The 23,592-nt window shown below is 30.2% G+C and overlaps 9 protein-coding genes and 1 pseudogene across 10 annotated transcripts, besides 4 other annotated features; 6 read left to right on the forward strand and 4 right to left on the reverse strand.

The window, feature by feature from the left end:
• Positions 1-15: 15 nt before the first annotated feature.
• TVAGG3_0518030 (uncharacterized protein) lies at positions 16-879 on the forward strand (the record flags this gene model as incomplete). The annotated part of the gene is made up of 1 exon (XM_001583258.2): positions 22-696. One exon carries the CDS (start codon positions 22-24, stop codon positions 694-696), a length of 675 nt encoding a protein of 224 aa, XP_001583308.1.
• Positions 880-1,159: 280 nt separating this feature from the next.
• TVAGG3_0518040 (alpha-tubulin binding) lies at positions 1,160-1,791 on the reverse strand (the record flags this gene model as incomplete). The annotated part of the gene is made up of 1 exon (XM_001583259.1): positions 1,223-1,783. The coding sequence occupies one exon, from the start codon at positions 1,781-1,783 to the stop codon at positions 1,223-1,225; it is 561 nt and encodes a 186-aa protein (XP_001583309.1).
• A 102-nt stretch (positions 1,792-1,893) lies between these two features.
• On the forward strand, positions 1,894-3,873 carry TVAGG3_0518050 (quinoprotein alcohol dehydrogenase-like family; the record flags this gene model as incomplete). Its single annotated transcript, XM_001583260.1, has 1 exon — positions 1,894-3,396. The coding sequence occupies one exon, from the start codon at positions 1,894-1,896 to the stop codon at positions 3,394-3,396; it is 1,503 nt and encodes a 500-aa protein (XP_001583310.1).
• Positions 3,874-4,125: 252 nt separating this feature from the next.
• TVAGG3_0518060 (protein serine/threonine kinase protein) lies at positions 4,126-5,200 on the reverse strand (the record flags this gene model as incomplete). The annotated part of the gene is made up of 1 exon (XM_001583261.1): positions 4,212-5,186. One exon carries the CDS (start codon positions 5,184-5,186, stop codon positions 4,212-4,214), a length of 975 nt encoding a protein of 324 aa, XP_001583311.1.
• Positions 5,201-5,643: 443 nt separating this feature from the next.
• On the reverse strand, positions 5,644-6,033 carry TVAGG3_0518070 (uncharacterized protein; the record flags this gene model as incomplete). Its single annotated transcript, XM_001583262.1, has 1 exon — positions 5,644-6,033. The coding sequence occupies one exon, from the start codon at positions 6,031-6,033 to the stop codon at positions 5,644-5,646; it is 390 nt and encodes a 129-aa protein (XP_001583312.1).
• Positions 6,034-6,067: 34 nt separating this feature from the next.
• TVAGG3_0518080 (uncharacterized protein) lies at positions 6,068-7,567 on the forward strand (the record flags this gene model as incomplete). Its single annotated transcript, XM_001583263.1, has 1 exon — positions 6,069-7,523. The coding sequence occupies one exon, from the start codon at positions 6,069-6,071 to the stop codon at positions 7,521-7,523; it is 1,455 nt and encodes a 484-aa protein (XP_001583313.1).
• A 926-nt stretch (positions 7,568-8,493) lies between these two features.
• On the forward strand, positions 8,494-10,278 carry TVAGG3_0518090 (uncharacterized protein; the record flags this gene model as incomplete). The annotated part of the gene is made up of 1 exon (XM_001583264.1): positions 8,496-9,431. The coding sequence occupies one exon, from the start codon at positions 8,496-8,498 to the stop codon at positions 9,429-9,431; it is 936 nt and encodes a 311-aa protein (XP_001583314.1).
• Positions 10,279-10,607: 329 nt separating this feature from the next.
• Positions 10,608-10,825: a mobile genetic element.
• Positions 10,826-12,341: 1,516 nt separating this feature from the next.
• Positions 12,342-12,548: a mobile genetic element.
• A 906-nt stretch (positions 12,549-13,454) lies between these two features.
• Positions 13,455-14,765, forward strand: TVAGG3_0518120 (protein ubiquitination; the record flags this gene model as incomplete). The annotated part of the gene is made up of 1 exon (XM_001583265.2): positions 13,455-14,765. The coding sequence occupies one exon, from the start codon at positions 13,455-13,457 to the stop codon at positions 14,763-14,765; it is 1,311 nt and encodes a 436-aa protein (XP_001583315.1).
• Positions 14,766-14,804: 39 nt separating this feature from the next.
• Positions 14,805-16,108: a mobile genetic element.
• On the reverse strand, positions 14,885-16,012 carry TVAGG3_0518140 (Mariner transposase; the record flags this gene model as incomplete). Its single annotated transcript, XM_051237137.1, has 1 exon — positions 14,885-16,012. One exon carries the CDS (start codon positions 16,010-16,012, stop codon positions 14,885-14,887), a length of 1,128 nt encoding a protein of 375 aa, XP_051094961.1.
• Positions 16,109-18,984: 2,876 nt separating the features above from the next.
• On the forward strand, positions 18,985-19,722 carry TVAGG3_0518150 (annotated as a pseudogene). Its single transcript has one exon. A coding segment is annotated over exon 1 (738 nt).
• A 1,831-nt stretch (positions 19,723-21,553) lies between these two features.
• Positions 21,554-23,592: part of a mobile genetic element that runs on past the window's edge.

Below are 23,592 nucleotides of genomic sequence, written 5' to 3' on the forward strand. Positions count from 1 at the left end.
TATTCATTGAAAAAAATAAAAATGCAAAAATATGATCTTGATTTTGGCGTCAAGACCTGGTATTTGAAGCCGTCTTTTATTGCAAGAGTAATAAATGCGATCCTTTCGATCATTATTACAATTTATCTGTTCAATTGCTGTGTATTATTATCAGATCACATTTATAAAGAAGCCATCTCAAAATTTCCACTTGCGTTATGTTCTATTCTGGCTATTTCGATCATTATTTCCACTGTATCGTTTATTGTAATGATTTTTAGACTTGCAGCAGAGTTTCAATTTTATATTTCAATAACTTCAGTTTGTTCAGCATTGTTATTCATCGCATTAGAGTTAGCTTTCATATTCGCATGCACTACATCATCTGCGCTTAATTCTGCAGAATTTTCAATGTTAAAGTACTTGAAAGAAAATGAAAACAAATCGGAAGTCGCTGATTTCTTAACAAAATTGAATTCAAACTTTACTATTGGTAAAGCAATCGATAAACCACTAAAAGTTTATTTGATGGAAAGAACGACAGATATTGGCAGCGCATTATTCGCAATGTCATTCATTTGGACTTTGGTGTCATTATACATCTACTATTATTTCCTTTATACAGGATCTGCTTCAAAATTAATAGAAAATGAACCAACAACAAACAATCAATCTATGGAAGAGAATTTAACTAATTCTCCTCAAATAGTAATATAAGGTTTTAGCAATTTTTCCAATGAAATTGCGAAATATTTGAGACCTTTTGATTGTATCGAAAATGCATGAAACCCCCATCATTGCCTGCTTTGAAACCATCTAATTTTCACATATTCTCTTTCGTAACTTTATTTTTTGAATCTAAAAATTATATATTTTGTTTGTTACATAAATCTTATTTCACTTTCAATATTTTATAGTTAAGTTAATCCTTTTCGAAATGTAATTTATCAAATATCATAAATTTTTTTGAAATTTTGATAATCTTGATATGCATCGATGCTAATTTGTGAAAACAGGCTTACAAATAAATTATTGCGTTTTTACAGTATTGGATCTATAGTTATCGATTAAAATATTATTTTTCATAAAAATTCAAAGAAGATATGCGATCAATTTATATGGTAATTTGCTAACATCCATTAACATGTAATATTTTAGAATGTGCTTTGAATAAATACTGAATTTTAATCAAAATGAACTTATTATTTATGAAAACAATAATTAACAAAGAAAGAGCTGTGGATTAACAAATGTTAGCTCCTTCTAAAACAGCCTGGTAATTGAATCTGCCTTCAGCTGAGAATCTTCTGAGCAAAGTAACTGATGCATGTTTTGGCAATGTTGGGTGGAAGCTATATAAAACTTCACGAGCTTGTTCGATTGGCATTGTGCCAAATGCAGCTGGGTTTGCATCCTGGAATTTGAGTTGAACGTTTTCGGTTACTTTCTTTAAATACTCGAAGCATAAATCGACATCTGTATAAGGGAATCTATTTGGATAAGCTTCCATATATGAAAGAGTATAATCACTTGCATCAACAAGTTCGAATAATCTGCCGGCGGCAATAATTCTGCTTCCGATGTAAAAGCTAGATTCTGTGTATGGAGATTTTGTTGTTGGATCAATTACAGTAGAAGGAGATAAAAATCTCTGAGGTGAAATGCAAAATGAAGATTTTCCTTCCAAAATTGAAAGTTTCTTTTCTCTAAGATTAAAACTTATGGAAAAAACGCGAGCCTTTTCTTCCGGATTTTCAGTGATCATCTTTGCATTGAAAACAAGATTTTCTGTATCTTCCTGCATTATTTTTTTATGATTGTATCAAAAAATAAAAAACTGATTTAGGTTTTGCCATGTAAATTTATGTTTTTTGACATGATAAGTTTATTTGTCAAATTTTAAAGACAAAAATAATGGAAGAATATCTAAAGGAGTTAATACAGACAAAAAAGGAAGGAAGTTTTACAAATGACTCATATGAACTTATTGCTGAAGGCGGAGAAGGTTTACTCTATTTACATTTTAAAGATAATTTTTTCAGAATAAGGAATGGCCAAACTCCAGAAGTTATTGAGCCAAAATGCTTAACTAGAGTAATACATACATTTATTTCAAATTGCGATCATACAAAATGCATAATTATGGATGAAAAATATAAAATCGACATTTTTGAACTTCCATCAAATGAAAGTATTATATTCAAATTTGTTAATACATTTAACGTACGTGAAGAACAGGTTGATGCTGTAAAATGGACTTCTTATTCTCCAAATCACTTTGTAGTGCTTCAGAACTTAAAAATTTACTTATATGACTGCAACAATGCTGAAAAATTACTAGAATTCTCTCTTTCTGCTATCACTAGTATGCAATTTGGTACAGATTTCGATCCATGGTATCAATATTCGTTGCTTGCATTGAATTCAGGCAAACTTGTATTCATTAGAGGATTTATTCCAAAGACGGGACTGTCTATGAATCCAGAAACATACTCTCGCATTTTAAATACGCTAAATACTACTGATAAACAATTATTCCAAAAAGTAGCAGTTCCTAACGGTTCCTCTTACAATATCATATTGGATTCCAACTATTCGCCAAACCAATTTGAAGTCAAATTATATAATAGAGAAAATCCGATTCCAGACATTGATTCTTTCGCTGTTTCCGGGAAATACTTATTCATCATCAGTAAGAACATGTTTTACGCTTATGAACTTGATTTATCCGACGGAAAACGTAATTTGACTTTTGTTGGCCATCATGTCATGAAAGACGTTGATATGAGCGACCACTACGACTTCAAATATGTTTGTGAGGCACAGATCGAAATGAATTCAAAGATTCTTGTTAGAAATGGAAGAGTTTTCGTTTTTAGCAACAATAAAATTTGGATGTTCAACGAATTAGAGAATAAGCTTCTTCTATCGATGAAATTCAATGGAACTACTATTAAATCCATTGGAGTTTCATCAAATGTCCACGCATTTGCCTTAGTTACAAATGATCATACCAATTATTCATTCCTTCCGGTTTTCCAGTCATGCAATAGCTTCCCAGGAGGATGGGAACAATCCACAAACGTTAATAGTGCTGCAGATAAGATTTCACAGAGAATTACAGAATTGAAAAAGAGGAAAGACCAAATTGAGAATAGGAAAAAGGAGATTTTGAAGGAATTAGAAGGAATACATAAATTCGTTGAAGATTCCAAGAAGAATTCGGAAGAAATTTGTAAAAATGCACAAATTTTTACAAATGCCGCAGAATCAATCATTGAAAAAGCTGGTGTCCCTCAAAAAGTTGATATTGATGAAGAAATCAAGAAGATGCTTGGTGATGATGCCAAATTTGCATATGATGCTGGAAAAATCCAAACAAGCATGTTATCAATAGAGTTGTCGACAAACTTATAAAGTATTTATATTATTATTTATAAATTAAAAATTATTAACTTAATTTTTTAAAATAAGACAAATAAAACAAATAAGCATACCCAGATAATGAACATGCTACTATAAAAATTCGGATTATAATTGCAAACATGAAATTTTTCAAGAGAATCCGATCCAATGTACCAAAATGTAACAAAATTGTCGATTTCGAATTATCCCAATACGTTTCAGTCTGTTGTTTCTTATGAGAAATTAAAATAAAATTACTAATTTTTTCATGAATCCGCTTTGATTTGATCACAAGTAACCTGATTAGTTTGAATTTCTAGATTTGACCATATCTGCAAAGTCATCTATCTTTTGGTTCAATAAATTAATATTTTTAGAAATATCATTGATTCTTTCTATATATCTTTGTTTTTTCTGCTCTAGTTCATCTTTTTTCTGGCGTACTTCTTCTAAATTCTTTGAAATATCACCCGCTTTTGATGACATTTTGTTTTTTGTCACTTTTTTGTTTGAATTTTCCAACAAAAAAAATAAAATAAGATGAACTACATTGCAAATGTTATCAGTTTGTATACCATTGAGTCTCAAATAAAACAAAAGACAAATTCAAATTTTGAATCTTGAAATTGAGATTTAAATCGAGGGTTGAAGTGAGATGTTAATGTGGAAAAAGTATTCTTTCTAACTTTTTCGGTATATACTCAAGAAGTTTCAAAAAAATGAAAATAAAAATTTAAAATATGCAATAGTTTAATAGATTTATTATTAAATAACTAACTATGCATGGCATTATCTTACAAAACAAAATAAATTCATATTGATAGCAATCATTCAGCTGGTTTTGATGGTTTAGAGGTTTTTGCCTTAACAACTTTCTTTTTTCCGAAGAAATACTTAGCTTTTCTTGCTTTTTCGATCGTCAAACGTTTTTCTGGGTCAATTTCAAGAAGACCAAGTGTTAATTGCTTTAATTTGTCTGTCCAAAGAGGTTTCATTCTTTCTGTGATTTTATCGTCGAATGATTTAGTTGGATCTTTGGATAACTTGTCTTTTACTTCTTGGTCGATTGGAAGATTGTATCTTTCAGAAATTTTAAGAATATCTTCAGATCCGAAGTATTGGGATATTCCTACTAATACATCTATTGTCGTACCTTTCTTCCATGGAAGTTTACCTTCAGTAAGGATGTCTATTATCATTGCGCCAACTGCCCACAAATCACAACTTGTTTTGTAGCCTTTGTAGCCTAATAGCATCTCTGGAGGTCTGCATGTCCTCGATCCGGCACATGATGATATTGAATCTGTAATAAATGAAGCACAGCCCCAATCAATAAGTGAAACTCTGTCCCATGATTTAGAAACGAGAACATTTGCGAGTTTTACATCTCTATGTACAACATTCTTTTCATGAGCGCCATTTAATGCATTTAGAACGTGTTTAATGAAAAATCTTAAGCGAGGAATTGTCAAATGCTTGTAAAAATACTCTTGAGAGCATGATTCGATGTATTCAAAGACTAGAATTATGTTATCTGTTTGAAAAGCTGCATAAAGTTGAACTACATCTTCAACTCCTTTGAGAGATTTCAAAATTTCGATTTCTTTTAGTGTAAGTTTAACATTTCCTCTTTCTACGAGCTTAATGGCTGCTGGTTTTCCTCTGAATGTACCGTTGTATACGTGGGAAAAGAATCCAGAACCAACAATTTCTCCGAATTCAACATCAGGAAGCTCTGGAAGTTCATCTGGGATCTTTCTCTCGCCATATGATTTGATTTTTTTCTTGGTCAATGCCTCCATTTTGTCAAAAACAACTGTAAAGATTTATTGTAAAACGTTCGGAGTTGTTTTTAGAATTTTAAAATTTTTATGAAATCAATATGGCTACTTGATATGGATTAAAATCTACAGGATTTTACGTCATGTTATGTGTAAATCGAGTCAAAATTTCATCACTCACATGTTTTGATATGCGAATATCTTGACTATGTGCAAATCTATCACAAAATTGGATTTCCAATCTCCAAATATTCACAAAGCATATTAATATTATTCCAAAATTCTTATATCCAACTCCACTTAGTTGGTATTATGTGTATTCAATTTAGAGCCTAAGGTAGCTCGGGTGAATGATTAAAGATAATGAGTATCAACCTCATATTCATTAGATCTCAAAAATATTTGATACTGGCGAGAACATCACCTTGTATTTGATAGTAAAATGAAATGTATTATACAATCATATTTTTACATACATTTATGGCTTCATCATACTTAATTGCTTCTTGATTAAGGTTTCTTCTTGATGCTTAATGTGAGCATCGATCTGGGGCATCAAGTTAGATGTAATGTCTCTAATATTCTTGAGAGTTCTGTTTTCATTACGGAAAGTTTTCAGAACAGATGAATATAGCGCGTCTGTTGTTTTGTCTTCGAATATAGTCTCGGACACTTGATCGCCGTTCTTAAATGCGTTCAAGCAATCTTCTTTATCCCATGTTAATGATGGTTTGATTCCTTTCGCAAAAAGAGATTTTCTAAGCATGATGTAGCTTGGGAGACCATTCTGTGATCTCTTAATCCAACCACTTTCATCTGATGGGTAGCGTAATTTTGCTAATTCTGCGACAATTTCTTTTTCATTCATTTTTTTCTTTTAGTGAGAAAAAGTGACAAAAATATATGGCATCACTTTTCCAGGAAAGTAGTGGTGGTTCTCTATTTTCAGCAACTAACGAAAAACCAGCTTCTAATGTTAGCTTTCCTGACGGAACATTAAGAGCTTCTCCTGTCATGGCATCGAAATGGGATCCAAATGCTAACCAATACGCTCCTGTTGGTCCTGCAATTCTATTACTGAATAGATCTAATGGACTTCTATCTATTATTCTCATTACACAAACAAAACAAATTCTGACAAAAATTGATTGCAACGAAACTGTCATTTGGGAATTACAAAATAAAGTATACGGATCATCACTTGATTACACTAATACTCGTTGGCTGTTTTTGTTCCAAAATCAAACAGAAGCAAGTTTAGTTTCTTCTCTTATTCTTTACTATAAAATGAAAGATGATGAATATACTAAAATCGCAGAAGTAATCGACCCGAAAACAGATATAGAACTTAAAGCTACTTTTTATGATTTGACATCTGACAAAATTACAAATCCTTGCGAAGGAGAGATTTCAAATAGAATTAACGAAATTGCAAAAGAGATTCCTGGATGTTCCTTCATTGCTAGAATCCCAGGAGGTCGAGTTTCTTTTGTTACTCCTGTTTTTAAGGAAGAAACAGCTCCAGCAGACAAAGAAAAGCCTAAAACTGAAGTCAAGGAAGAAAAGGAGAAGCCAAAAGAACAAGTAAAACCTGAAAAACAAAAAATTATTTATCCGACAGATCCTATTTCAATGAAAAATGCAATAGATGGCCTTGAAAGCCTCGAAAAAGAAGTCAATAAAATCTTTGAATCATTCACATCCGAGCTACAACAATTACATCGTCCAAAAGCAAAATATGATTACATTTCAATGGATGATGAGTCCATTTTAGATGGTGTTATGCGTTTAGTTGAAGATTCAAAGCGTCAAGAAGCTGAATTGGCTCGATCTACTGATGAAATCGATAGATTAATTTACGAATCAACAGCGCAAGATGCACAAATGGAAGCCAGACAAGCAGTTGGCAGAATTATTACTCAGATTGATAGCGAAAATGGTAAAGCTGCTACTTTACAGTCCCAATTAGATTATTTACAGAATGAATTGGTCGGAATTGTAGATGAAATCGAGAAAACCGAAAAAGGAGAGAAGACAAATGCAAATGTTGGTACAGATAACACAGATCTCGAAATGCAAATAGAAGATCTTGAAACTCAAATTAAATACTTCCAAAAAACCAAAAGAGAGTTGGAGACACAAGTTAACCGTCTCAAAGCTGAAAATAAGGAAAATGATAAGCCAATTGTTACTTTACAAGAAGCTCAAGAATTCAAGAATAAAAGTATTGCTGAACTCCAAAATTCTGTTAAGGATTTGATCAAGAATGCCTTGGAATCTCTTTCAGAAGCGTTTTTCGATAAAGAAACTGTTACAAAATCAGATGTAATTGAAGCACTTCAAAAAGCCTTGCAATGAGCATCTTTGTAGAAGTTGATGCTATTCAACTTCATTTCTGATCTTTTGAATGTTTTTATACGTTGTTTTTTATAATTTATAAACTATTACTTTCGAATTTACTAATTTCATGCATTTCCAATAACAAAGAAGTGATATCTTATCCATCTAACATATAAACAAGTTACAATATTTTTCAAATTAAATTTCCAAAGAGGATAAATACGTTGTAATGTATTTATACGCTGAAGGATTTATTCTCAAGAACTTACTTTCGATTTGTGTTTTGTTGGCAATTATTTTCGTTTTGTTTGGTTCTTATTTGAAGACATTTTCTTTCGAATTTGTTGGTTTGGCTGGTTGGGCATTGAGACTTGTTAAAGCACAACAATACAGAGAATACTCTGTCATTGATTTGGCTCTTCAACTGCCTGAAGCCGCTGAACACAAGAATTCTTTCGGTATCAGATTTACTCAGGCAATTTATATTTTAGTTACAAATATTATGCCTTTAGTGCGCTTTCTGATTTCTCTCTGACTTCTGAAGTTGATTTCACACTAATATTTATATGAACATGTCATGCTAAGTCATAATATTATATCAGATCTGGAAAAAAAGTCGTGTTTTGCATCGATTTTGTCAAAAAAAATTAAGAAAGTCGTGCAGCCTCAAGTAGAGTTTATTGCAAACAAGACATTAATCTAAACTTCGAAAATATGTTAAAGAGAGCTATGCATATTAATGTTTATTATACGAACACACAATAATAAAATTTCTTCTGGGAATATCCGGCAACATTTTATATCATTTAGAAGAATTATAAAAAAATTATATCTAAATTGATATTTTGTTATTCAACTTTGAATAAAATTGAAATAATATTGAAGAATATGAAAATTTGCAAAATTGTTTTATTAATCAGATATATAATAATAGTATATACTCCTTATAATCAGCTATTTGAGTAATTGATATAAAATCATCATTATTTTATGGAAGAGGATGATTCAAGTCAACTCGAGTCAGAACTAAAAGAACTTGAAATGAAATATAGTAATATGCAGAAAGATTATGACGCCAAAATTGCACAAATACAATCAGAAGTTGAAGAATCAAGGACTAATTTATCAAAAGGAGATTCTATCATATCAAAAAACGCTTTAAAATATTTCGACATAGTATACAATCTTAAAAGAACAAGCATGGAGAAAGTAAACGCTCTAGAACATCAACATCGAATTAACGTATCACAACTAAAGTTAGAAGTAGCAGAGAAAAACAGAGAAATTAGTACCCAACAGTCTAAAAATGCTCAATTATTTATACAGAACTTAAATTCACAGAGAACTATTGAAGATCTTACGTTAAAGATTGAAAAGATGCAAAATGAAGTACAAAACTCTAAAGTTTCAATTCAAAAATATATTGACAGTATGAAAAAGAAAGAAATTTCCTTCCATGACAATATATTAGAAAAAATCACAGAAATATCTGAAAGGATTCCAAAATGTTCAAAGAATATAAGACAATTACATCATAAAATCGACCATATAGATGAAGATAATGATAAATTTTCAGAAATTTATCAACAATATATTTACTGCATTGATCATCTTGTACGATCAATTTGCTTCCTTACAGATAGTCCTATGGATAGTTGTCCTGATGTCCAACGTCTTATTGATTCTCCAAAATTCCTTGAAAAGTTTATAGTTGAATGCGAAGAAAAATTAATATCATACGATAAGGAAACAAGGCTCAAACTAACAAATAGCACAGCTTCTTTGTCTCGGCTTCTGAAAGTCAAAAATTCTGAAATTAATATTCCACTTGCGACAGTTTTATCAAATCTTGGTGCTGTTTCCTTGGATGTTGTTGAAGGCATGGAATTACAGCATAAGGAAATCGTGCGTAGTTTAGAAGAATAGATCGATTTTGTTTCATTTGATTTCATCAGCACCGTAGGCTGATAAAATCAAGACAATAATATTTTACACTCCAAAAACTTCGGTAATGATTAATCCCTAAGGATGTACTTACACTTTTCTTACATTTTCTCTATTGTAAACAGTTAATATTTTTTTGTTGGTAAAAAGTTATTATAAATCACTATTCAACGACTTATGTGGCTGCTATATTCTTTATTCTTATATACAAACCATAATTTTGTGGTGTTATCATTATCGAGAAAAATTATTTTATGATATTTAAAGGTACGGCCACTCCCTTCTAACCAAAATTTTGGCCTTAAACTCCAGCTGCAGGCTATACATATTATGCATATGTAGAATACGTAGTTTGGAGAAAATCGGCAAATACAATCTAGAGTTATATAATCATCCAAAATTATCGAGAAAAATCTCTTAAATATCACGATAGTACAATCCAGTACAAGTAGAATATCAGTGCTATATCATAAAACGAGTTATATATCAATATAATGCCGTATATTTGATTCAATTTACAAAATTGGTATAAAATTGAAGCTTACTTTATCATGCACGTAGTACTAACAAGTTCAAGGATCTCATATGTCTACTACAATTTTAACATTGCATGTTGAAACCTGTAATATGAAAATAAATAGACTAAAAATCTGTTTTATACTCTTTTCATCGACGTGTTTTACTGATTTAGCTCATATTTGTGAACACTGTAATACATTTGTTATAAAATTTCATATTATTTGGTAAGATATTTGTGATAAAAAATATTAGTATAAAATAAACATATAACTCATCATATTATATGCTATTAAATAAAGTTGCGATACTCTTTCTGTTCTGAGTCATAGTTGAAAATTCCAAAAAAAAAATTCAAAAAAAGAAAAATGAGAATCAAATATTTGATTTTAGAATATTTTTTGGAAAACCAACTTGTTGTATTATTATCCAGACTTTGAAGATCAATCCTTTTGAAGTGCAAAATTGCAATAAGAAAATATCAATTATTTGAGGAGATATAGAAAATCTAAAATTTTGGGGTAAAAAAAATTTGGATATTCCTGGCAGGTAAGGGTATTTTTTGATTCTGATATTAAATTTTAAATTTTTTCATTCTTCAACTTAAAGCTGATCAAATCTCAACAATTATGATAAAAATGAGGGTCATTATTGATTTTGTAATTTAATCGTCGTCGTTATCGATTTTGTAATTTAATCGTTATCGTCTTTTTCTAAACGTGCATTTTTTGCTTTCGGAGCTATTGAACATACATTGGCCCTTACCAGCAATTGAAAACTATTTTTCATTATCAACAATTACATTACTCCGAGTTATTCATCAATCAATGAAAATCGATATATAGTCCATACTTCAATTTACAATATTGGCAAGTCCAATTTCACTTGGCATATTTAACTCATATAGAAAAACCAGTTGGAATCGGCAAAATTATCTTTAATTCCATACATAAGAAAAAAAAATTATAAAGTTCTTCAATAATAGCAAACTAATAGTTTAAATATATTTACAAGTATCGCCCATCTACTTTTGATATAATTCACATATTAAATGTAGAAAACTGGTTTAAAATAAATATTTCAAAAGTTCGAAAACGATTTATGAAAAAATAATGTGATGACATTTACTAAATTTGCTCTGTATTAAAGTATCGATGATAGAAAGAGCATATTTTGTAAATATTTCAAAAATATTTAAGGACTTCGACTTTAGCATCACATAAATATGTTATTTTCTATATTAAAACGTAATTTTGGTGGTCTTAGAATAGAAAAATATGCAATATTCGTGGAGATAATGAGGGTTCTTAAACATGTTCTTAAAAATAAATAAAATAATACAAATCTTTATTCAATCTTTTGATATTGTTGGTCCTCTCTTTGTGAAAATACTTAACTTCAAAGAGTATTATGTTTTACCTAGTGATGACCTTAAGTTTGCAAAAACATAATAAAAGTAAAATAAAAAAGATCGGATTTATCACAAAACTTTGAGTATTATAGGATTTAATATATTTTCTTAGTAGATTATATGATTTAGTTTCTTAAAATCTAAAGTATTTCTTGAGGAAAATATAAATTGAAATTCAAAAAGTAAAAAAAATGTAAACAAATCAAATTTTAAATGGACCAAATGTTGATTTTTCATTCGTTTTCTCATTATCGAAAAAAATTTGGAAAGCTAAGAAGTCAATAACAAGTTATATAATACAACAAAACCCACATCGGATATGTTTTCATCAAATAGTCTCCTAGATTTGTTATGAAATTAAAATATCATGATATTTTAAGGGCTTTTGATTTCAATATTAGAATTATTCAGTTATGTCGTGCTAATATCAATTGCTTTATACAATTAATCGTTTACAAGCTGCAAAAATCGAACAATAATTTGACTTTGTAAAAAAAGTGCGTCATTTTTATTCGTTATACTTACAAAATGTAAACATTACGAGAAACATTTACATTTGTAAATGTAACAAGTAAAGTTGTATCGCATAATTTGACTTTGTAAAAAAAGTGCGTCATTTTTATTCGTTATACTTACAAAATGTAAACATTACGAGAAACATTTACATTTGTAAATGTAACAAGTAAATACATCAGATTTAAATTGTAAATGTAGTTTATCTCTCTCATCTCCTTTTTAAAAGGTATTACATACATACGAACGCATGGGTCACTCAATAATTAGCGTGATAATAATTGAGGATAGACTGTAATCGTAATTTTATTTTTGGACTTATATTTCGACATTTTGAAGTCGCTTGAAAGTCTTGCAAATGATTAAATTTGGAAAATTTGACCTAAGTCTGCATTATTTTGATGACTTAAACAATTCTATAAATCTGTTTTCCTAAAAATTTAAAAAGATATAATTTCAATTTCCCTAAATTTATGTAATTCATATATCACCAAAATATTTGGACTGCATTTCGTTTGTCTGCACCTAATTAAAGTCTAAATACCAATTAATTTTGGAGTTGCATTGCTTTTAATGTAAAAATGCACGTTTAGAAAAAGACGATAACGATTAAATTACAAAATCGATAACGACGACGATTAAATTACAAAATCGATAACCTCTCTAAAAATGATATATATCATACAAATTGCAGATAAATTAATAATGATTTTATTTCTATAACAACAAGTTAATATAATAAATGTACCTAGGTGTATTCGTAAATTCCTGGTAATGGTTATTGATTATGATATCAAATAATAACAGTGTGATAAGATTTCAATTTTCAATTTGGAATGAACCTCATGAAATCCAAGTAATTGTTTGGCAAACAAATATAATTCGGTGAGAAAAGTCAAAACACTTCTGCAAAACTGCATCAATGCATTTTAACATCGCAATTTAATCTCTATACAAAAATTGTATTGACAGATTTACTGTATATTTCAACTGTGCATTTACTATTTGAATGTGATTTATATATCTGATTATCTAACAAAAATTTTGGTTGGATACTATCGAATCGAAATTTCATTTTTTAATTTATGCTTTTGTAAACGTAATTCTTGGTTCCAATCATTTTGGAAGCTACCCTATTACTGTGAATAGTTTTTAACGACATTTACTGAAATTGTAAAATATAATCAATCCAAAGAGAGATCATTCGAGTTAATATCCTATTACAAAGTATAGATTGCTATGTTCTGTTGTATTGCCCCAATGATGGATTGCTTAATAAAATACATAGAGAGACTTACATCTTTAAAATCGATCTGTTATAACGCACTGATGCATGACAGCCTTGTATATATATTAAGGATGTTCTGAAGACTTTGCAGATATTTACTCTACAATAAATTAGATTCTTATTTTTATATTTTTTATGACTTATTTTTGATAGTTTTCGTTCAGAAATTTTAATCAATTTTTAATTAAACATATATCAGTGAGAGGCATGATGGAAAAAGTGGCAATTCCGTAAATTTTTTTAGATGAGTCATAAACTAATCTCGAATTATGAATATATGGCTGCCCATATCAAAGATTATATTCAAGAGGGAAAGCTTTTTGATATTTTTGAACTCAAAGATTTAAAGGAAATCCTAAAATTAGCGAATTTAACATCAGAAGATTTTATTACTCTTCTTAAACAATCCGAATCTACTCTTGATGGAAATAAGTTATATAAATGCGCTCGAAGCACTAATGTTTCAATTCGCAATTACCAAGAAGTTATTTCAACACTTAAATCTGTTCGAAAATACATGAATTTTACGATGTTAGATGGAATTATTGGTTTTTTAGATGAAACTGATAAAATTATTTCAGAATCTACAGTAAAAATCCAAAAACTTCAAGCAGAGTTAAATTCCATTCAAAAAGCAAAACAAAAAAGTGACAACAAAATACAATTACCTAAATCCGAACTCAAAGAAAAAGAAAGTATAATATCTCAAATTAATGAAGAAAATTCCACCGATGCGTATATACTTAATGAATTCAAGTATCCAAATCAAGCTTCAAAAATTATTTGGAATATCAATACCAACAATATCACAGAATCCACAAAACAGATAATTAAACTCATTAAAACACAAAAAGTTCCTGTCAAAATGGCACTTTATTTAATCGATACTTTTTCAACACTTCGCGTCAAGAATATTGCTCAATATGCAAAATTTTATCAAGATATTTCAAAAGAGTTTTCTTTAACCATCAAACCAGAAAATAGAGATTTAGCAACATTATTATCCTATAAAGGCTTAAATTTTAAAGATTTCAAACCTCACAAAAAAGAAGAAGACATTCTAAATATCTATAAAAAAGATAGCCTTTTATATTTTATCGCTTGGGATAAAATCGATGATCTTAAAAGCAAATTCCCAAACTTGGATGCTAATAAGATATGCGATGATTTAACACCTCTTGAGTGTGCATGCAAATTTGGATCAGAGTTATGTTTCAAATACTTGAAAGATAAAGGTGCAAAATATACTGAAAATACTGCAAAATTTGCTTCTAAAGATGGAAATAAAATAATTTTCTCACAAATGCTAAATGACGGTCAATCATTTAAAGGCTTAATTGACATTGCATTGATTCACCGAAATTACGAACTTGTTAATTATCTTTCAACAAGTTTTGATCAATACCCTTCTTCAGAAATATCAAAATTTTTGTATTATGGGAATTTTGATATTGCATCATATCTAATTCAAAATGGAAATAGTGTGAACAATAAATTTATTCTCTTTCTTTTAATATCAATCATCGTTTTATACGATTCTCTTTCTTTTAATATCAATCATCGTTTTATGACATTCTCTTTCTTTTAATATCAATCATCGTTTTATGACATTCTCTTTCTTTTAATATAGGGTGTCCAAAGGTGTGTTTAGCACAAACCTGAATACTGCGAATAGAAATCAATAAGTTACATATATATAAAGTTTATTTAAATATAATCACCATTGGATTCAATCACGCGTTCGCAGCGATCGATCCAGGCTTGAAAGACACGCTTTAAATCATCATGAGAAAATTTCTCAAATTGCTCTCTTACAAAATTTTCAAGATCATCTGGACTCGCGAATTCGCGTCCTTCAGCTCTCTTTTTTAGCGTGCCGAATAAATAAAAGTCAGAGGGTGCAATATCAGGTGAATAAATTGGGTTTGGAACAACTTTGACATTGTTTTCCACCAAGTAATTCATTACCTTATGACTTTTGTGAACTCTTGAATTATCAAAATGAATTGCAAACTTTTGTTTTTGTTGTTTGGATTTCTCAAACTCATCAGAATTGATAATTTGAGTAAGAACATTGTCAATTAGATACTGAGCATTCATCGTATTAGGTTTTTGAAGAATATCAATTGCGATGATGCCATTCACGCCCCAAAAAACCGACAACATCATCATTGGTGTGTCAATTTTTTTCTTCGGGAATGTTTGCGGATTTTCATCCTTCGGGATCCACATGATTTTGGCTTCTGTTGCATATTGAAACCAAGACTCGTCTCCTGTTACTAAAAAGCAAAACTTCTTGGATTGATACGCACCCAATATAGAGAGGAGCTCTTTCGAAGATTGGACTCTAGATTTTTTTTGAACTGAATTAAGGTTGTGCGGAACCCAACGTGTATACGCTAGTTTGTAGTTCAAATAATTGTGCAGATAATAACTGACTGTTGTACGTGGTATCTTTGTCATCTCCTCTATCCTTCTGAGTGATGCTCTTGGGTCTTCATCTAGCGCTTGAAGAATTGCTTTGATTTTTCTTTGATCCGGCGATTTTTTGTCAATTTTTATGATGGGCGCCTTTTTGTTCATGAAGTGATACATCCTAACATGATACGTTACAGTGGAATAGCTAGGAGCATCCATACCGAAGCATTTTACCAATGTCTCGTAGATTTTTTTACAGTCTTTGCATTTTTTTGCAAGAGCGAGGATGTTTTCTTTATGATTCATTAAAAAAATGAAAAAAATCCCGCCAAAATTTCCCGCGAAACCGCCTCTTGTCTCAAAATTCATTTTATATCCCGGCATGGCGCCAAAATACAACATACTCATCATATACATATATTCATATTTTTTATTATATATTTATAATCAGCATATATCTCCTTTAATAGTCTCATATAGAGCGCTGTGCTAAACGCACCTTTGGACACCCTATATCAATCATCGTTTTATGACATTCTCTTTCTTTTAATATCAATCATCGTTTTATGACATTCTCTTTCTTTTAATATCAATCATCGTTTTATGACATTCTCTTCCTTTTAATATCAATCATCGTTTTATATAATTCTCTTTCTTTTAATATCAATCATCGTTTTATGAAATTCTCTTTCTTTTAATATCAATCATCGTTTTATATAATTCTCTTTCTTTTAATATCAATCATCGTTTTATGCGATTCTATTTCTTTTAATATCAATCATCGTTTTATTACATTCTCTTTCTTTTAATATCAATCATCGTTTTATGACATTTTCTTTCTTTTAATATCAATCATCGTTTTATAAGATTCTCTTTCTTTTAATATCAATCATCGTTTTATATGATTCTCTTTCTTTTAATATCAATCATCGTTTTATGACATTCTCTTTCTTTTAATATCAATCATCGTTTTATTACATTCTCTTTCTTTTAATATCAATCATCGTTTTATGACATTCTCTTTCTTTTAATATCAATCATCGTTTTATGACATTCTCTTTCTTTTAATATCAATCATCGTTTTATGAAATTCTCTTTCTTTTAATATCAATCATCGTTTTATATAATTCTCTTTCTTTTAATATCAATCATCGTTTTATGACATTCTCTTTCTTTTAATATCAATCATCGTTTTATGAAATTCTCTTTCTTTTAATATCAATCATCGTTTTATATAATTCTCTTTCTTTTAATATCAATCATCGTTTTATGAAATTCTCTTTCTTTTAATATCAATCATCGTTTTATATAATTCTCTTTCTTTTAATATCAATCATCGTTTTATGAAATTCTTTTTATATTAACGAATGTCCACTTAGCATTGCAATTAAGCAAAATTCACCCGAAATTATCAAATTATTAATTGAACATGGAGCAGATGTCAATATTAAACTTATCAACTTTCTTTTAATATCAATCATCGTTTTATAAGATTCTCTTTCTTTTAATATCAATCATCGTTTTATTACATTCTCTTCCTTTTAATATCAATCATCATTTTATTACATTCTCTTCCTTTTAATATCAATCATCGTTTTATTACATTCTCTTTCTTTTAATATCAATCATCGTTTTATATAATTCTCTTTCTTTTAATATCAATCATCGTTTTATGACATTCTCTTTCTTTTAATATCAATCATCGTTTTATGACATTCTCTTTCTTTTAATATCAATCATCGTTTTATGGCATTCTCTTTCTTTTAATATCAATCATCGTTTTATGAAATTCTCTTTCTTTTAATATCAATCATCGTTTTATGACATTCTCTTTCTTTTAATATCAATCATCGTTTTATGACATTCTCTTCCTTTTAATATCAATCATCGTTTTATATAATTCTCTTTCTTTTAATATCAATCATCGTTTTATATAATTCTCTTTCTTTTAATATCAATCATCGTTTTATGAAATTCTCTTTCTTTTAATATCAATCATCGTTTTATGACATTCTCTTTCTTTTAATATCAATCATCGTTTTATGACATTCTCTTTCTTTTAATATCAATCATCGTTTTATGACATTCTCTTCCTTTTAATATCAATCATCGTTTTATATAATTCTCTTTCTTTTAATATCAATCATCGTTTTATGAAATTCTCTTTCTTTTAATATCAATCATCGTTTTATGACATTCTATTTCTTTTAATATCAATCATCGTTTTATGACATTCTCTTTCTTTTAATATCAATCATCGTTTTATGACATTCTCTTCCTTTTAATATCAATCATCGTTTTATATAATTCTCTTTCTTTTAATATCAATCATCGTTTTATATAATTCTCTTTCTTTTAATATCAATCATCGTTTTATGACATTCTCTTTCTTTTAATATCAATCATCGTTTTATGACATTCTCTTTCTTTTAATATCAATCATCGTTTTATGACATTCTCTTCCTTTTAATATCAATCATCGTTTTATATAATTCTCTTTCTTTTAATATCAATCATCGTTTTATGAAATTCTCTTTCTTTTAATATCAATCATCGTTTTATGACATTCTCTTTCTTTTAATATCAATCATCGTTTTATGAAATTCTCTTTCTTTTAATATCAATCATCGTTTTATGACATTCTCTTTCTTTTAATATCAATCATCGTTTTATGACATTCTCTTTCTTTTAATATCAATCATCGTTTTATGACATTCTCTTCCTTTTAATATCAATCATCGTTTTATATAATTCTCTTTCTTTTAATATCAATCATCGTTTTATGAAATTCTCTTTCTTTTAATATCAATCATCGTTTTATGACATTCTCTTTCTTTTAATATCAATCATCGTTTTATGCGATTCTATTTCTTTTAATATCAATCATCGTTTTATTACATTCTCTTTCTTTTAATATCAATCATCGTTTTATATAATTCTCTTTCTTTTAATATCAATCATCGTTTTATGACATTCTCTTTCTTTTAATATCAATCATCGTTTTATGACATTCTATTTCTTTTAATATCAATCATCGTTTTATGCGATTCTATTTCTTTTAATATCAATCATCGTTTTATTACATTCTATTTCTTTTAATATCAATCATCGTTTTATGACATTTTCTTTCTTTTAATATCAATCATCGTTTTATAAGATTCTCTTTCTTTTAATATCAATCATAAAAAAAAAAAAAAAAAAAAAAAAAGGTAGCGGGGCTTCCAGGGGCTGCGCCCCTTCTAGCCCTGAAGATGTTTAGTATAACTTTGTCCGGACAAGTAAGGGTCTATCGTCGCTACAGGAAAAGTTACAGGCGTTCCAAGGAAGTATACTTTGAGAAGCCTTTTCTGTCACTTTTCAGGAAAAAACATTTTTATTATATATATAAAATGAATTTTACAAAACCACCGTTACCCTTCTTTGGAAATAAGAGTAGATGTAAAGATATTCTATTGAGAGAACTTAAGAAACTACCGAATGGTCTAACATTTGTAGATTTGTTCGGTGGAAGTTTCTATATATCCCATTTGTGCCATACAATATTCCCAGACTCAAAGATTATATGCAATGACTTCGACAACTATATGGACCGTCTCAAACATATACCAGACACAAACAATATATTGAAAGCGTTAAAAGAAAAGATACCTATAGGTAAGATGGAACGTATACCATTAGATAAGAAAAATATTGTGAGAGAGGTTTTGAAAAAAGCAGAATATATAGACTGGGATAGTATATCTGCTAGACTATTATATAGTGGTGCTATAAGAGTTCATGACATTGAAACACTTATGTCAAAAGTTTTATATCTTAACTATACAAATGTTTTCAAAGAGGACATAGAAAAATATATTGAGGGTATAGAGTTTGTGAGATGTCATTGGACAGAGTTGTATGAAAAATATAAAGACAAGGAAAATGTTTTCTTTATAGTGACCCGCCGTTCTATAACACATGGGATTTTCAATACCAAGTAGACTGGACTTTGAGAGACTCTTTAGAAACTTTAGACGTTTTACATAACCATCCATGCTTTTACTTTACATCCGATAAAAGTGGTTTGGAAAGTGTCATGAGATGGTTAGAGGACATACATGACTATGAGTTTAGATACGATAAGATAGAATATGAGAGAGGTCCTATAAACTGGAGAAAGTGTCATAACAAAGAAATTTTACTAGTAAGTAAATGTGGTTTGAAATAGGACTACTTGTTTTAGGTTTTTTCCATTGTGTCATTTACTTATTTGACGTGGCAGAAAAGTACAGAGAATATGAAGATGAACCAATGCCTGCAAATGTTCAGCATATGTACTCGTAAGAGATATTTTTATCTAATATTAAATGGACGCACAGAACTTAGCGAATGCACAGCAACCTGGACAACCAAACCCAGAGAATATTTCAGATGAAGTTAGAATACAAACTGCAATGGCAAACTATGGTCAAGTGCCAACAGATGTACAAATGCAAACTGCCATGTCAAATGACGCTGCGTTAGGTTTGCCACCATGGTATGCAAATATGAGATGGAAAGAGTTTTATACAAACCCTGAAGTGGATATAAACAACTTTATGCAGATGACGCGAACACAGGAGTTGACCCAGAGTATGTTTTCTACACAGAGGAGAAATAGAATGTATGAGCTCCAGTTAAAGAATGCTATGGAACTCAACAGGAAACGTAAGAGACTAGGCGGACATTAGATTTTTACATATAGTAAAATGGGTTTCTTCAGTAGTATGGAAACTTCTTTCGAAATGTTGGAAGAGGTATATGGAATGGAATAAAAACCGTCGGAAGAGGAATTTGGAACGGAGTCAAAAATATTGGCAAAAGAGTAGGTCAGTTCGTTGGTATTATACCTAAAGACCCTGAACCAGAAGAGCAAGCTCCTGTTATACAACAGCCTGAACCTGCACCACAGTCTAGTTGGCAACCAAATCCAACACCTCAACCGTATTAAAAAATTATATTTTTACCGTTCGATAGTAGTTGTATATGAAACTAAGTTCTAAGTAAAACGCGTGGTATAATGGAACTATTCTCTTTCTTCCATCTGTTGTAAACCATACTTGAAAATCCGAAATACTTCCACTCGGTGGTTCATATAGCTTTGTAGGTTTTTCGTAAAAGTCATTTGCCAAGCATAAAAAGAGTTTTGTGCGCCAGAAAATGAAGCATGAACAATAATAGCATCTGAGTCGAAAACATTTTCATATGTTCCATTAGGGTTTTCGACTTCATAATAGTCCGGGTGTACTGGATACCATGCAGGCTGATTTAACATCCTCATAAATCTATGCCATGCCAAGTTGTTATATTTTGTAGAAATATAAACGTTTTCTCCAAGGTCTTCTATTTTATTGATTTTAACAGTTGCATTTTTCCTGTCATATATAATATCGAGATGGTACTCTCCTTCGTCAATGTTGTACTGTTTTGCATATTCGAGATAGATATCGTTTATTTTTTCTTGAAAAGCTTGAAGAGTTGTTTCTAAGTTTACAAGCAAATTCACTTGTAAAAGTTTTCCCTGTTCAAATTTCTCATACGTATGTTTTTCTTTGTTATAGTATCGAATTTCAAAAGCGACCGTAAATGGGAAACCATGTATGGCTTCTGAAATGAACTTCATTCTACGAAAGCCAATAGCTTTTGTGACGGATGGGTCTCTTAACCATCTTAGTGGGTAGTCAAAACGATAGCCTTCATGTTTACGGTCTCTGTCTCAAACTTTTGACCGACATTCGTAAAAAGTTCATCTAATGGTTTAGTTGTAGCAACTCTTGAATTTTCTTTTTCTATTGAAAGCATATTTTATCTAGAATAAAAATGTCGAAAGAAACAGCGTCTATGAGAGAAATACAACACAACCGACAACTCATTATACAAGCTCTAAATAAGAACACAACAAACTTTTCAAACTATTCTAAGATATCTGAGTCATTGAAAGAAGGAAACTTAAAACTGACGATAAACCCAATGACAGATGAGTTTCTGTTTCAAGACAGTAAGAACCATACTGTTTGTATAAATCCAACAAAAAGAACTTTAAACGAGAAACCTATAGATGAACTTCTTTTGAAGGCAGATATTGACAACAAAGCTGACAAAGAGTATGTCATTGAAAAAGTTCAAGAAGAACATGACAGAGCAGATGCAACATATGCAACAAAAGAGGATGTTGAAAAGAAAGCTGACAAAGAGTATGTTGACGATGAGTTAGCATATCTGGCTAGTGGGTTAGTGAAGAAGGCAAATAAGGAATATGTGGATGAAAAAGACAATGAAATTATAAAAAGGGTTGAATGGTACCATGAACGGACATCGAAGATTTTAGAAGGTAAAGCCAATACAGGGTGGGTTTCAGGATGTTTAGACCTTAAAGCCGACAAAGAAACTGTAGATATGTTGGCACAAACGGTTTCAAGTCATACCAGAGGTTTAATGGAAGATGGACAACAGTTGAAAGAGCTTGAGAAAGGTGTTACAGAGTTAAGGAATACAAAAGCAGACTCGACATGGATAAAAGGATATGTAGATGCAACAAAAGAACGTATTTTCGCATGGACAGAAGGAACATACCCACAAAAATATCATAGACATAGCATCTCTGACGTAAATGAACTTGAAGAAAAGTTATATAAAAAAGCAGACAAAACAGAGCTTCAAACATTAAAGACAGAAATACTTCAACAGTATATCCTATAGGTTCTATTTATACGTCAATGAACTCTACCAGACCAGAAGTAGTACTTGGTTTTGGAACTTGGACTCAAATAGTCGACAGGTTTTTGTATTGTGCAAACTCTTCAAAGGAAACAGGTGGAAGTAAAACGATTTCAGGTGAAAACTTACCTGCACACAGTCACTACATAATTTAAGTACATCTGAAGCAGGTTGGCATAAGCATAGATATTGGGATTGGTCAGGAATGACAAAAGGTAAAGGATATGATGTTAAAGAGACGTTAAGTTTGCTATAAATTGTTACTGGGATGACACTCAGGGAGGAGGAAGCCATACACATCGCGTTTCAGGATACGCAAACAACGGGACAAGTAAAGACTACATGCCACCTTACATGACAGTTTACGCATGGTATAGAAATGCTTAGTCGTCATTTTCAACTTCTTTAGCATATTCGTCAGGAGTTGTCTTATATTTGTTAGGAACTGTCTTTGAAAGTATACCACCTTGAACTTTGACAAGTTTGAAACGAGGTCTGACAATAGTAGTTTTATCTTCTGCTTGCAGTCTGTACATTTTGCCATGTTTGCCTAAAACTTCATAATATTCTCTTGTATACTTTCTTCTATTTTTACGAACACGAATGCGAGTACCTGTCGAGTTCCCATTGTTGTCATAGTCAATAGTATTTTCATATGGGTCGCGTTTAGGTATTTCTATTTTTACTTTGTCACCTTTCTTAAGTTTGAAGCCTGGCATTCTTTCTTGTTTGTCTCTTTTGACTAAATATTAAATATATAGTCTTTCTCTAAGTCGGGTTGTTTTTCATTTCTTCGGGGAGTGGTTTCCCAAACCTTTTTGTTTACGGCTATTGTAAATATTTAAAACTTGTCTCATCTTTGCCATGGAGAAGTGTCTATATTTGTCGTCATATGACATTTCATCTACCTCACCACCTTGTGGTTGGTTTAAGTCTCTTAAGATTTTTATACAACTGTCAATGACACCAAGAGCAGAATGGTTTTGGTCGACAATGAAATATTGGTTTACATTTTTTGAACGCAGATAGTTTTTAATATCGTCTGATTTGAAAGAACTTTCACAGTCAGATGTCAGTTTTGTTGGATGGTATTTGTCAACGAATATTGTCAAAGCAGTTTTCACATCTAAAATATTTTTGGACCATAATGGTATGGCTTCACAGTATCTTGTGTTTTGACCGACAAATATTAGCCAGTATGGTGGTCCATCTTCTCTATACCTCGGAATGTTTTCCAAGATATCCATAAACCAAGCATTTGG

This window comes from Trichomonas vaginalis, chromosome II (genome assembly GCF_026262505.1).
Source record: "Trichomonas vaginalis G3 chromosome II, whole genome shotgun sequence".
NCBI classification, from domain to species: Eukaryota; Parabasalia; order Trichomonadida; family Trichomonadidae; genus Trichomonas; species Trichomonas vaginalis.